This window comes from Phallusia mammillata, chromosome 7 (genome assembly GCF_965637545.1).
Source record: "Phallusia mammillata chromosome 7, kaPhaMamm4.hap1.1, whole genome shotgun sequence".
Taxonomy (NCBI): domain Eukaryota; kingdom Metazoa; phylum Chordata; class Ascidiacea; order Phlebobranchia; family Ascidiidae; genus Phallusia; species Phallusia mammillata.
This window is the reverse complement of record NC_137258.1, coordinates 9,490,874-9,505,917: the sequence shown is the minus strand read 5'-3', so window position 1 is coordinate 9,505,917 and position 15,044 is coordinate 9,490,874. Positions and strand designations below refer to the sequence as shown.

Genomic DNA, 15,044 nt, shown 5'->3' with positions numbered 1-15,044 from the left:
TAAATTTACAGTTTATCGTGTGTTATGACAATCCTTCTTTTACACTGTAGATGTATAAAATAAATAGGACTTGGTTTTGGGGTTACACATCAGTTTGAAATTGCCGTAAACGGTATGTGGTAGTTAGCTAAAGTGTGCATTGAGTTATGAAATTGATCAAATTGTAACAAGCGATGTGCATTGACCTGTTTTGTTTTTTAGGATAATAGAAATTAAACAAAAACATGAAAGTTTTTTCCATAGTCGTTGTTGCTTTCGCCGCAATGGTGATTCTTCCTGAATCGTCAAATGCTTGGCTTGCTGTGGTATGTATTACAGTAAATTAGGATCCTTTCAAATTATAGAGCATAAATTTACAATAAATTATTATGTATTTTTAACGTAGATATAGCTTATATTTTTAGGGATTTAAAAAAAAGTCATAAAAAACATAGTTACAAGAAAACTTTAAAAGTATAAAATATCACCTTACAGTTTACAATTATTCCGAATCTCATTAGCAATTTTTACTAAACTCATTAATCTACAGACACTTACGTGGTTGTGTTTTGTTTATATGATTTTCAAATATAAGATTTACCAACAAACAAAAACCAAGATTATGCGTTACCACAAATTTGTGTTTTTAGCGTTGCAGCACCTTCGACAGCTACAAAAGGGTCGTCAGTAATTCCTTCCACTACCGTGACATAAAAATCGCCGCCATCCAGAGCTACGCATCTGCTGTCAACAGAAAAGCATGCGCCGTTTACAACAAGGTAAAAACCCTCAGTACCAGCACCACAATCATGCAGAACTTCATTAACAGTCAGAACAACGTAAATTCGAAATTGAACAGTCAAATTAAGGATCTGAGCAACAAGAACGCGGGTTTGAGGAATGAGTTGGCAAACCTGTTGTCAGCTTTCAACTCGATCAACAGCAAGAACGCCGCCCAGGACAACCAAATTGGAACGGTAAAGAATCACAACAGTGCCCAAGACTCCCGCATGAATGCAATCGATGGTGTTAATAACGCACAGAACTCGGAATTGGCCCAACTTCGCTCAGTTAACGCTGCGCAGGACAACAGCATTAACGACTTGAAATCTGTCAACACCAGACAAGGCGGTGATATTTCCAACCTTGTTAGCAAGGATGCTTCCCAGGACAACGTAATCTCCGGCATAAACGCCAAGAACGCGGCACAAGACAACGACATCAGCGACGTGAGGAAGGTTGATGATGACCACGAGGCGAGAATCCGAGATATCGTTGCAGTGAATCAAGCACAAGACACCTCGATGACACAAGCATTTAACCAGTTGAAGGTTCTTGCCGAGTCTATTCCCACTCTGGTAAGGCAATTGCTTCAAGAGTTTACTGACAAGGTGAACAAGTGCGTGTTTTCCGAGAACATGTTCATGTGCATGCTGACACCACCGCCTCGTCCTGTCTACACATACACAAGAGCTAGCACCCTCAGTAAGTAAATTCCAATAAAAAACAATTTTGGCGTTGTGTTTGTTACGCCATGTTAACACACGTGTCCAAAGATGTTTTTCATTTTTTTAACAAATTTGTTTTATTTTTAGGTGCCCTGCAATTGCTTGCCCGAGCAAGTGAGTAAATTATTCCTACGGCTTCCCAACGACTCTGAATCTGAACTTGAAACTTTATTTTTTGGTTGTAGTTATAGTTTGTAGAAATATTTGATGTTCGCATATTTTTACATGTGGTTAAAAAATCCTCTGATTCCCTGTGTATTGCTGTTTTTTGTGCGTACTCGTTTTGTTGCTGTCTTTGCTCAGGCTTTTTCGCTAATTACATAAGTTGCATCCATAGTTGCATATTTTTGAGCTCCAGCCTCCCTTTCAGCTGCACCAGGTTTTGGAAATTTTCAATTTTTTTATTTGCACCAGGCATGGAAAATTTGCAGAGCTGTTTGAAAAGAGTAACATTGCCGTCAGGTGGTTATTTTAATAAATTGCACAAAAGCAAACGCAAACTATCACTCACGTTCACCAGAGCACTTAATGCATGTTTGCAGGTGTGTGATGACGTATTTAAGTACTTTTCTATGCCAACAACCACCAAATGAGAAAAGGCTTTGACAAACACACCTACCCCTAAAAGCTTTAAACAAAAGCATGTGTTCAAATAAATTTAACACAACTCTTTGTCAATATTAATAATGATAATTCTAACACAAAATATTCTAGTGTTATTCCGAAAAATTCTGTATTTTTGGAAAAAAAAGCAATTTTTCTCTCCACCAGTGAACTTTTGAGTTGTTATAATAGCACAGGAAGCTTCAATGTAAGGGCACTTAGCATTGCAATCATGCAAAAGCTTAAGTGGTTAAACTTACGTACGGAAGTTTGAATGACCATTAGGCCCGAAAAACAAGGGTTTATGACGTGAATTCTCATAATAATGCTGAACCTGTTTTGGCGAATCCATTGCGTTAGGAAGTACTCATGCTTGTACAAACACAATCATACAGTTGTTTTAACTTAGTTACATTTCAAAGCTAATCATGTTGCAGTTTGTGGTTAAATACGGGAGCATGTCCAGGAGTAATTCAGTTATCAGTTTGGCTGGATAGCTCCATGATACGAATACTATTAATAAAATACAAAGAATCTAAAAAATATTCATTTGCGGTTGTAACCGTTGTTATATTTTCTTGCAGTAAAATAGAAATAAAGCTAAAAATGAAGTTTGTTTCGGTTGTTGCTATCGTTTTCGCCGCAATGGTGATTCTCCCTGAGTCATCCAATGCTTGGCTTGTGGTAAGTTGTGGCAATAGTATCTCAAATGTGTTTAATGCAATGACATTTAATTGTTTTTTCAGCGTTGCAGCACTTTTGACGGCTACAAGCGTGATGTCAGTCGTGCCTTCAGTTACCGCGACTCCAGAATCAACTCCGTTTACAACTACGTTTACGCCATCAACAGAAAGGCTTGCGCCGTTTATGGTATGGTGCGAAACTTCGATGCAAGCACCAAGAAGATGGAAGCTCACATGAAGGCCCAAAATTACGTTAACATCCGTTTGAACAGCCAGATGGGAGATCTGAGAAACAAGAACGCCGCTCTTAGAAAAGAGTTGGAATCCCTCCAGGCATCCGTCAATGGCATTAACAACAAAAACGCCGAACAAGATCGTCATCTTAGCAACTTGAGAAGTCATAATTCCAAGCAGGATTCTCGCATGGGATCCATCGACAGCGTAAACAACGCCCAGAATTCCGACTTGGGCAAACTTCGTGACACAAACGCAGCTCAGGATAGAAGCATCAGCGACTTGCAATCCGTCAACTCGAGACAAGATGGCGCTATCTCCGACCTGAAAAACAAGGATGCCTCCCAAGACCGCGCAATCTCCGCCATCAACCTGAAGAACGCTGCACAGGACAAGGACATCGTCTCCGTTAAGAAGGTAAATGACGACCAAGAATCCAAGATCAAAATGGTTGTCGCCGTGAACAAGGCCCAGGAGAGCAAGATCAACGAAATGTTTAGCCATTTGAAGAACATCGTTGAAGTTACCACCAAGTTGGTGAAGGAGTTGCTCCATGAGTTCAGCAAGAAGGTGAACAAGTGCGTTTTCTCTGATGACATGTTCATGTGCATGCTCACCCCACCTGCTCGCACCGCTTACACTTACACCAGAACCAGCAGCATCAGTAAGTATTTTGTGTTATAGCACAACATTTGGAGAAAGGCATTTAATTGAATAATTTAACACTGTCGTTTGTTTTATTTATAGATGCCGAGCAATTGCTCAGAGAGGCTGCATAAATCTACCTCGAAACCAGCATTCCATTCTGCCAACCCGAGTTCCTGATATTTTCGTTTATTAAGTAGATTATTTTATGTTGGCTGCTTACATTTTTACGTGTGGTTGTATATGAAAATCCTCTGATGTTATTTGTGTCTCGTTATTACTCTTGTGCGCTCGCTTTGTCGTTGTCTTTGCTCAGGCCTGACTTTGTATGCCGAATACATGTTTTGTTTGCAAGCATATATTGTTTCCGTGTGGTTAGCAATTAGAAAAAAAATAAGAAGTAGACAGATTCTGCAGTATAATCTTCGTGTTAAAGTCAGTGATTTAACACAAACCCAAAATAAACAAAATAGTTTACCGCGCAGACAAAATATTGGAACCAAAAGACGAAACTATAAGCCCAAACCGACCCAAATTTGACATGTTTTTTTTAAATAAACCCTAAATTAAACCCGAAAGTTAGATTACCCGTGATGACATCGGTCGATTTGCAAAGCAGGTCCAACGTAAGCACATTTTATTCAACATAAAACGCTAACCCGGACCGACTTGTTTAATTCATTTGTCTTCCCGCTGGTCCGTAGAGTCATTTTTTGTTTTTTAATTAAAGTTAGTTTGACACTTCAAATGTAGTTCAACATTAGATTCCCCACTTGAGGTTCTTGCTTACGGAAGCACAATTAACTGACCGAGCCGAGATTAGAGTCGATCACATTGTGCGCAAAAAGCTGCTGCGCTAACCATTCAGCAATTTTGCGGAAAAACTCTGATAACCCTTGGAGATTCACAATAAAAAATAAGTGAGTTGTTAAAGTTTATATACAAGTATTATCATACATATACATTCCATGCCACACCATTACGTTGATGCATCTATTAAAATATTAGATGCAAATTGTTGACCAGCTTCATAAAAAATTTGCATCCACTGATTATTTGTATGCTAAACTTATTTATTGCTAGTTAGGCAAACAAAGTTCATTTTAATGTAGTGACACATATCAAATCGTACACATGCATATGGAACAATATAGATTGCATTTTTAATTTAAGAAATTGATTTGTATTTGCAATTCAAAGAAAAATGATAGAATTCGTTTGCTTGTCAAACAGCAAATTTTTGTTCCAACAACTAGCCACCAGATGTCCTAGTCACTTTGCAATACCATGACCCTCTCTACGTCGTTGAATGTTATTAACCACGCCCTTAAGCCAAAGTAACACAACACCAAAGCGAATCACACCTGGAAATTTCTTGTTTGTTGGTGAACCTGTTTGCACAAGCATCCGTCATTGATAAATTCTCCTTCCACTTTTGTCCGCTCAGCCTCACTTGCAGCTAGGCAACTGATACAAACATTCCGGTTATTCGGATTATGATCGACGATCAGTTATTGTAGCATGTCGATTGTGAAAGCACAACATGCTAAGTGATGCAAGTGAAGAGCTTGTGCAGCTGTGCATTGACGTGGGTAATGACGGATGTGATTTAACATACTCTACAATCAATCAATCAATCAAGTGTAATCTGAACATGCAGAACAAAGATGAGAACTGCCGTTTCCAACATTAAGTAACCCGAGCATAATTGAATCTTGCTGCAAAACCTCAAGTTTAAATCCTACTGAACATGACCTAATATTCAACCTGGGTGCAACACCGAAACGGTCCCCCAAATTTCTCCAGCGGTTTCCCAAAATGGCTATTTAAGCAAATATGGCTATTTTTTGGTATTTAAATGAAACACTTGCGGTCTCTTAAAACTACTTAGCGGTCACCCAAACCAAACCTTAAAAAAACCTGCGTACCACTATGTAAAAACCATTTCGTATCAATTAACATTTACCGACTTCCAGCTCAACATTTTGATTTCATTTCAGTAAACTGGTTAAAAAGCCCCTCAATTGCTACATCAGTCACAAGGGTGCACATCGTCGGGTTGAAATGCACGTGAAATGGTTTAATTATCGCAGAAAAGCGTTCGTTCTAAATGTTCTAAATGTTTGTTTTTTTGTTGTTGCAAATAATTTGCAAAAAATGTAGACGGGTATTACTTGAATTACAGTAAACATACTAACATTTATAATGCTACTTTACAATTTTGAACACCTACAAACAAAACGACGTTTGAACTCAAATTTACTTTTATAGCAACCAAAAATAAAACGAACGGAAAATTTTCACAGAAATTAAGCGCAAGAAGGTGCGGGTTTCGTTGACAGAATACAACATCACATCACAAGTAATATATTTTGGTAACTTATAGGTAAAGTTTCAGTTCATTTCAGGCCGCTTTTTGTCAATTAACAAGTCACAGCAGATTTATACTTATACAGGTACATCAAAAAATTAAACAAAAATCATCATACGAGTGCATGTAAACACCAAGTGTTCCTTTGTACACTGAAAACACAACATCAAGTTTTTGCTCTTTTTATTATGGTTTTTCGGTTTTTCGTGCACCAGGGATGCTTGTTTGTTAAAGTCTTATGTAAAAACGCGTTTACGCAAGACTAAAAGGGGTGAAATGTTTTCAATTGAGACTGAAGTTGGAAATTCCACCGGGAGGCACAGAATATCGAAATGTAGATTTTTTCCGAGTATCGTCAGCTTGGTCTCCTAAATATGAAACGCAAGAAAATAAATTATTCACAAAAAGTTTAAAATATTTCGGTTTTCATGCAATCATGAAAATGATTCTGTTTTTCTGGGAAGTGTGAATTGCCACAATGGTATGTATGTATTATTAATATGTTTAAACATATCTCAACAATCTGGCCCAAAACTCTCTCCGTTGCCTTTAAAGCCAAGCTTCCGCCCCACCCACCTGAAAAACTCCATCCTGATTGGTGCATTGCACGATGACCAGAAGTACGAGTAAATCTTTCCGGCTTGTCTTCGTTGTTCTCTCTGTACCGTGGACCGTTGACCGATGGGGTGACCACTGGCGGCTGACTGTCGCTTTTAACGTTCACAAACAACTCTTTCATGATTTCGTCTTGCACATCAAGCCGGTTATAGATCATTGGCGGCTTAAGTGGTCGTCCCAACAAGCTTCCATGTGATTGGACAACATGAACCTGCACGTCATTCCAATGATTATTTCACACAAGGACCGGTAAGTGTATGGAAAAAACCCAGAGACATTGCTAGTAATCTAACGTAAGAGGATTCGTAACAGACTTATAAGTCGCACACTCTTAATACTTTCAGTGCGGTTGACGTATATAAGTATATATACAACGCATATATACGGGTAGAGCATTAACACCATACCTCACGGGAAACCCACTTTCACAAGGTGGCGCAAAGAGTTGAATTACTAATTTAGCGGCTAAAGAGGGGTTGGGTTGGGAAATAAGTTATTAAAATTTTTACATTAGTAACTAAGTTTTTTTGGTAGTTTTATTGAATTTTAAATGCTAATACTTTATCCCGACCCTAATAGCCCTAACCGTGAGCATTTTTGGAGAACTATCGTTTTAACCGTGAAAAGTGCTCTTTGCGCCACTTATCGAAAATTTGCTAAATGTTGGTCTCCCGTGAGGTATGGTGTTAGTAGATTCACCTTATATACGTGCGTAGAGTGCGAATTGGCGTATGTATATGTCAAAAGTTTTTGGTCAAAACATGCGGCTGCCCGTTCATCTACAGCCCATGCAGCAAGTGCCTGATCGGCGCGTGTCTAAAGCGACGCTTGGCGGGCACTAAACTCGATTATGTGAATGTCTTGTTTCATATTTATAACAATGTAACAACACCGACAGTTGTTGCAAAGGTTTAAGGTAGTTATAGCGTATAAATGGCTGTGTGCTCTATCACACCTAAAAAACCTTTAAGATGTTGTTTATTTTGGATACGGTGTACACACAAAAAACCATTACTGTCATAGGCGCCGAGTAGGCGGTGGCGGGGTGGCGCCGCCACCTTGGGTTTTTAAAGCACGGTGGTGGCCACCGTGGAAATTTTGGTTAGTTTTTAGCGGTATCGTACGAAATATCGTAAAATCTGATGAATATTAGCAACAATTTTGCCTTTTAACAAACGTGCTAGCGATTCAACCACAAAACGTGGCATAAAACTGCAACTTGTTGTGGTTAGTCCCTTGTTTATGACGTCAAACACACAATTGTCTGTCAGTGAATGTCGGCCATTGTTGTGTACAATGCAAATGTGTTGTAATAATTTGTTATCTAAAGTGATAAAAGCAGCAACAACTTGACGAAACATTTTTGAACGTTGCTAAACCAATGATAAAAGCTACAGCAACGTGTTGCAATTGCCAGCTAAATATTATTTCAAACATCAGTTTTTTTATCCACATTTTGACAAACGTTTCATTCTTTTAAAAGTTTGTTTGGCTTTGAGTTCTTGTGGTTGCACACATTAGTGACGTCACACAAAGTGACGTCATATTTTACGTCCGCCACCTTGCATTTTTGCAAAACTCGGCGCCTATGATTACTGTCATTATAATTTGATATGGTCGCTGTTAAAGCTTTGCAGCAGACGAGACAATGCAATTGTGCGCATTAATTAAAACAATTAAACGAAATCATTCAGAAAACATGATATGTGGAAAGAACACAGTCTTCTATTTAATTCAAGACACCTAGTAATTGCAAAATAATGATAAATAACACTAAAATAGCTCGAATTTTACCTCATTTTCATCCAAGATAACCTTTCCGCGACTTATTACCACTACAGGTGCCCCGTTGGTCTCTGCTCCATCAAATGCGTTCGAGCAATCAGGTTTGACCACGTTGAGTGCCGAGGCGCTCGCGGATAACGATCGGTGGTCGTTCGAACGCCAAACCACCAAGTCTGCGTCGGAGCCCACGGCAACGTGTCCCTTGCGGGGATAGAGGTTTAAAAGTTTGGCCGCGTTGGTGCTGGTTGCTGCCACGAACTGATTTTGGTCGATCATGCCTCTTTCCTAAAGGGAATTTCAAAAACGTGATTATTTTAAAGAACGCTTAATGCAGCTCGTTAATTATATTCATAATAATTAAGATGAGCAATGGCAAAATGTCCGCGTCAAAATATTTAATTAAAAAAAAACTCAAACTCATGTCATTTGTAAGGATTATAATCTAGTCATCATGAAGTTGCAATTTGTCCTAAGAAACCGCAATCTAAATTTGGATGCCGCATCGTAAAACTTACCACACCGTAACTCCACACCGCCATCATGCGCTCAAACGCCCCATTCGTTCCAGGTGGAATTTTTGAAAAGTCGCTCTTGCCCAGTTTGCTCTTGGAAGCATTTGTAAAGACGCAATGGCCACTTGAGATGCAGTGTATATGACCGCTGTAATATGTACCAATGTAACTAGGTTAAAATAAAGTAAATGCCAACGGGTATAAGTTAGTGCACATTTCTCGGAAACTGCCTTTAAGATGCACAGCTTACTTCGAGAAAATCCCCAACATAGAGTAAAGGTAAAAATAAACATTGTACATCAAAAAATACCGGGCAAAAAAACAGGACTTCCTTAAAGAACATCTTGTTCCGCCAACTCACAACACGTATCAACCCGAATTCGTTTTACCCGCGGGCGCAAAGTTTTCCGACAAGCAATTTACGTCACGAAGTTTCCGCACCTGGACAGGGCATAGAGCAATGACTGCTGAATAACGGGGTCGTCTCGCAGAGGTGGCCAAGTTACACAAGCGGCTGCCTTGTTCCACGACGCTTGGTGATATGAAGAACCATTACGATACAGGGCAACCGCATTCACTTGAGCGTACACTTGCTGGCCTACAAGCAAACATAAATGATGACATTGTTGTCCAAAATGCCGACAAATTGTTGTAAAAAGTGCGGAAAACTAAGTCATTCTCCATTGGTTACACTTTTCACTCCTGATATTTCGCATTTATTTATTTCGAACATCTCCAACAAGCTATTATATTTATACACATCAACGGATTACATCGAACGGCCAGGACTGATCCGGTATTAAATATGCTTTGGATATATGTTTGTACTAAAAATGTTTAGATTTGTATTTTTGTTTTTAATCCCTAGCAAAAAAGCATTGAATCGGGCAAAATCTGAAATACAACAATGCACTTTGTGCACCATTCAGTAAACCACCTTATCGTTTCAAAACAATAAGCTAAAGTCTTGTGTGTTACAAACAAGGCATAAAAAACACGTTCTGGTTGGCAAACATCAAATCTTGAACGACTTCGTACGCAATCAAGATACTATGCTAATCGGCAGAAATGTTACCTGATTTTCGCGCATCAACGATTGCATTCACCGCCCTAATTCCAGTAAGATTGATGAAGAGTACTGGACATGACACTTGCTTGGCTATCATAATCACACGTTGTACTGCTTCCAATTCAACCTATAAAGTAATAAATGGTTGTACATTTCAGGTGTAAAATGTTTTCAAATGTGTACATCAAATAACCACCAATTGATACTAATGATAAATGCGTCTGTATATTTAAGTTATATTCGTGAAACTTTTTTTGTCAAATCTTTTGACAAAAAGGGGTGATAGAAAAAACACAAATACGTAACCTAACCAGGTATACCAAAGGAACCTATCAAACAGAACTGCTAGTTTTAAAACTAATTATGGGTACACTTACATCTTCGTTTCTTGCTGTGAGGATTCCTGCTGGTTGTGTTCGACCTCTGCTTTTTTCAACCTGGGTAAGTTTACGAACAATGGATCCGTTTTCGGCGTGAACAAGAGCCACAGCACCAAGGGTTTTAATGTGCAGCAAAATATCAAAAATCTGTTAAAACAGGTAATTTTGGTTGTCATTTGTTGACTTTAAAGAGCAATTCATCTAACTAATTAAATAGATCTGTTTTAAAATAAAAGGCAACAAAAAAGATTGTAGCAAATCTTAATCCATACATATCGATTTCAACACACGCCAACGGCAACGCAAACTAAGTGTTCTTTGCCGTTATTAATTTTCTCACCGCGAACGTGGACACATTAACTACCATTCAACCAAATGATTTTTAAGGGCAATAATGTGTAACACAACGAATTGAAGAATTTCTTTGTGAAGTTGGGGTCAAGTATCTAAAACTTGTATAACGTAATGTAAAGTTTAACAAGCAAAGTTTAACAAAGGTCATTTATGAGCAGGACCTCGAATTCAGCGTTTTGATTGTAATCTTTTTTCATTACTCACAGGAGGCAATTCACAGATACCAAAAAGCATGTCAGACAGCAATAGCCCACGGCGTTTAGCTATCAATTCTGCAGCTACAAAACGAGGAACATATTTGTGGGCATTGCAAGCATCCGCTTGGAAAGGTTTTTGGCATAATTACAGAACACATACCTCTGCCAGGACAAAATGATAACTATTACATACTTGGTGCCAATCGCAATGATATCCCGCACTTCTGAAGTGCAAGATGTTTTGGATGGGTTCCAGTTAATACCAGCAAAGTGATGCACTTGGGTAATATTAAACAGCAAAGTAGGTTTTCAACCATGAATAGACTAAAACTTAGCCTACACTTAACCAACCATAGTTTTTCGACGGTTGTAAAATGTATTGGTGAAAATAACGGCCCAAATAGACGAAAAAGTGACCATGCTTTATTTTTCAAACGTTTCGGAAAATGCTCATGCTATCATCAGTTAACTGATTTGGCCTTCATATCACTGATGATGGCATGATAAATTGCCAAAACACTTGAAAATGTCGCTTTTTACATCTATTTCGGACGTTATTTTCACCATTAACCTTATGAACAGATCCGTATGTAGTGTTCTACAGTTGTAAAGTTTATTTCACAAAACACTCATTGTAATTCAACTTCAGTTAAACCCGATATTAAAACTGGCTGTAAAACTAGGTGGGTCATTTTGCTTTAAAGGGGGTCACGCCTTTATAGACGGGAGTTACAACACAGCCGGTGCTTATGATTAATTCAAAACCTGGTCGTCGCTGAGCTGGAATCGATCGCTCGTTCTTATACGGAAAGAGTTGACCCCGTGCTCTTTCGCCAGCGCCGTCATTGATTTTTTGACATCATCGTTCCATGACGTTATATCAACGTGCAAGCTGACGTCACAGCAGCTCGACGCACTTGTTTCGACCCGTTCTTCGTGTCCAGCAACAAGTCCACCCTTGTTCGCAGTTGCGTAGTCAACTGCAATTAGGTAACTGTGCTGTCATTTGTATGTTATATTTGTTTTTGTATGTAAACAATTGTTGAAACGCCCCATTACATCATTAAACGGTAACTTTTATAAATTTATCATTTTAAAGTAATAATTAAAATATCTCAATCTGAGCACAAATAGTAGAATTAAAAATATAAGCTGTGGCCACTAGTATGAAAAAAAAGCTTTAGGGTAAAATATACACAGTTTACTCGACTTGACAAACGATTTCAAAAACGACGCACAGAAAGAGATTAAATTAAGGAATGTATTGATGGGGTAGGCCTATTCACGATCGAATTATGAACATTTCTTATGTAATTGTTTTAATTAAATTGTCAGTCAACTTAATGAGCAGCACAATATCCGACCAAACACGCCCATGTGTAAGACAGTCCATAGGGAATGGTGTGAATATATACAGATGCATTAGTAGGTCGATGCGCACCGTCACAGGATGCAGGCCCGTAACACACAAGAGATGTTGAGAAAGGGACAAGCCTGTGGGATTTGTCTTGATTGGGTAAACGATCGAGCGTGTAAGGTGATTTGGTTATTGGTGAAAACCCTGGAACGCCACGAGCGAAATGACCTAATTTACTTTAAGTGATTAAAAATGGCGAAATTTACAGTAAAAAGCATTGAAGTATCATATACTGTTAATGATTGCGGTACTTCTGTTTGGAAGCATTAAGACTTGCTTCACAAAATTGTTTGAAACCGTTGGGGGCTGGGGTCGATTTACATTTGCCCATACAGGGCTGAAATAGCATCTTAATTACGCAAACCACTTTGCATATGTACCTTAACCGCACCCTTTTAATCTAACCAGAGCACTTGAATTGATGTACTTACAGACTGTGGTTGTGCCGCCGAGTAAAGCAGCTCTTGTGCCGCTATAAAAGTCGTCGACTGTGGTTTCGTCACTGTTGCTGTGGCAGTCGTACCATGTAGAGCTAGCGGCAAAGTTCACCGAGGTATCGATCCCTCCAGGAAGAATGAGTGCATCCTTGGCATCAATCACAATCACCCCACCAGGCACTGTAAGGTCCAAACCAACTTGCCTACAAAACAACAAATAACGTTTTAGACGTTTGTTTAGCGTTTTTTTGGAATAAAGTTAATACGTGGTGTATGCCATGTCGTACATTGGTTTAATATTCTCATTGGCAATAAAACTACTTAATGTAGCATGGTTTATCATTGTTTTATACGGAATATAGTTTGTTTTGATGCAATATTGTGCCAAACGTTATCTAGTGAGCACAAAGTACATAGGACTACACAAGGTATAAAACTTTAGTTTCTTGGGGGTATCAGGACTTTTACCTGATCATGCCATTTTCCACAAAAACATCAGCTCGAAATGTGTGATCATGGTTAACGACTTTTCCTCCTTTAATTAACAGGCGCTCGCTCTGAAAACACAAACGATGTGGAAAATGAATTAAATCAATTAAGAATGTTATAGAAGTCACGTTCATGAGGCGCTAGCACGAATTTGCATTAATAGCATGAAGGCAATTTGGCAACAGACTATATGCAGCTCGGGGCGTCCGTAACCACATTAAAACTTTTCAAAATAGCTAAATAAACTTTTCCATCGCAATTGACAAATGGATCGTGCCGCACATTCACTTCCTTCGTGCATTGCGACTTGTTTTGGCCCACAAGACCGAAACTCATTTTTACCACTGCCTGAGGTTAATTTCGCTTTGTACTTACCACAATTTTTGGAATAGTTTTCTTGCTCTGATTCATTTTGAAGTCTTTCGGTGCTGTTCTTGGCGAAAATTGGTAGGACTTGTCAAGCACAGTTAAACGCTACTCGAAACCCTGAACAACAAAGAGCCAAGTTTAAGCACCATTGATTCCGAATTGTATTCAATCTTACACGTATCATAGCGTTTTAAACCAGCAACAATAAAACAACAAACACCTTCTTTAACTGTGATATTTAGTTTGTACTTTAAATAAACTTACCTGCTTTTGTGGTGTAAGGCGATTCCGGGCAAGTGACAAAGTTCCGTCTACGAAATGTTCACAATAGGCCAATCGGTACTTCTATGTCCCTTCTTCTAGCAGAGTAAAATCAATACAGGTTCGATTTGTGCTACTTGTAATTCCAATACACAAAAGAGCGTGATCGGCTGTCCTATATGTACATGTCGAAAATTTATTTCCTCTGTGTGAAGCCTGCTGCGCCCTAAACTCGGTTTGGGATAACTTGCTTTGAATAATTTATAGACACGCACTGCATCAGTGAAGGCATTTCAAAGGCACTGTTTCCATGCTTATGGCATTCCGTCTGTTGGTCACATATAACGAGTTTAATGTCAATACGTCAGTCAAGGTTGACAAAAGTTTTCAAGCAAAACTGTCCGAAAAAAAGTGCAATTCGCCAAATAAAATTGAAACAATTTTACTTTGCTTTATGTGTAGAAAAGTAGAATGCAAAGTTTACTTGTGGTACCAATCGGTTACATTAACTAAATAATTCTTAAAAAATCCGCATTAACTATATATACGTTGGTTAAATCAAGTATTTTCATACGTTTACCACATCGCCCACTTTAGAAATAGGTGTTTGAATATCTTTTTTCTGCAGCTGTACTCTGAAGTGTTATATGACTTAAATTCGTACCAGCCACTTTATTGTTTAAAACGCCCATAGGATGACCGGTATCGCCCTGGTTTTAATTGTGCCGAAATATTTGAAAATACACAAGAAGCGTTTGTTTCCTTGATATGGTCGGACTGTAAGAATATTTGTATTCACCTAGTGGTAATTTGGGTGAAAACATAGTCATTTGCATCGTATTTCGACATCAGAAGTGGTTTGAAGTAATTGATGGCTGGTGTTCAACGACGCCCAGTATTTTGACAAAAAAGATCTACATCTTGAGTGGGCATCTTCAATAGGCAGCGTTTTGATGATGACCTGTAACTTGCAAAACAGCAACGAATCTTCACATGATTCAGGATGACATCAGACATATGATGTAAAAACTAAGTGGACCTCAGTTTCGAAAACACATTGTTCTTTTCACAACGTTCCGTTTTTGGGAAAGTTTTTTTATTTTTCGTTTTTCAGAACATTATCAATCCAAATA

General features: G+C 38.6%; 2 protein-coding genes across 2 annotated transcripts; one reads left to right on the top strand and one right to left on the bottom strand.

Annotated features, from left to right (window-relative positions):
- Window positions 1-263: 263 nt before the first annotated feature.
- LOC145237855 (uncharacterized) lies at window positions 264-1,817 on the top strand. The gene is made up of 3 exons (XM_080100845.1): window positions 264-305; window positions 630-1,464; window positions 1,575-1,817. The coding sequence occupies exons 1-3, from the start codon at window positions 264-266 to the stop codon at window positions 1,607-1,609; spliced, it is 912 nt and encodes a 303-aa protein (XP_079956971.1). The 3' UTR covers window positions 1,610-1,817.
- A 4,077-nt stretch (window positions 1,818-5,894) lies between these two features.
- LOC145238889 (dihydropyrimidinase-related protein 2-like) lies at window positions 5,895-14,087 on the bottom strand. Its single transcript, XM_080102167.1, has 12 exons — window positions 13,915-14,087; window positions 13,657-13,767; window positions 13,261-13,349; window positions 12,787-12,995; window positions 11,704-11,918; window positions 10,385-10,534; window positions 10,014-10,134; window positions 9,380-9,536; window positions 8,942-9,086; window positions 8,436-8,711; window positions 6,600-6,852; window positions 5,895-6,391 (listed from the first exon to the last, which is right to left on the bottom strand). Exons 2-12 carry the CDS (start codon window positions 13,690-13,692, stop codon window positions 6,306-6,308), a joined length of 1,737 nt encoding a protein of 578 aa, XP_079958293.1. The 5' UTR covers window positions 13,693-13,767; window positions 13,915-14,087; the 3' UTR covers window positions 5,895-6,305.
- Between the last annotated feature and the right edge of the window lie 957 nt (window positions 14,088-15,044).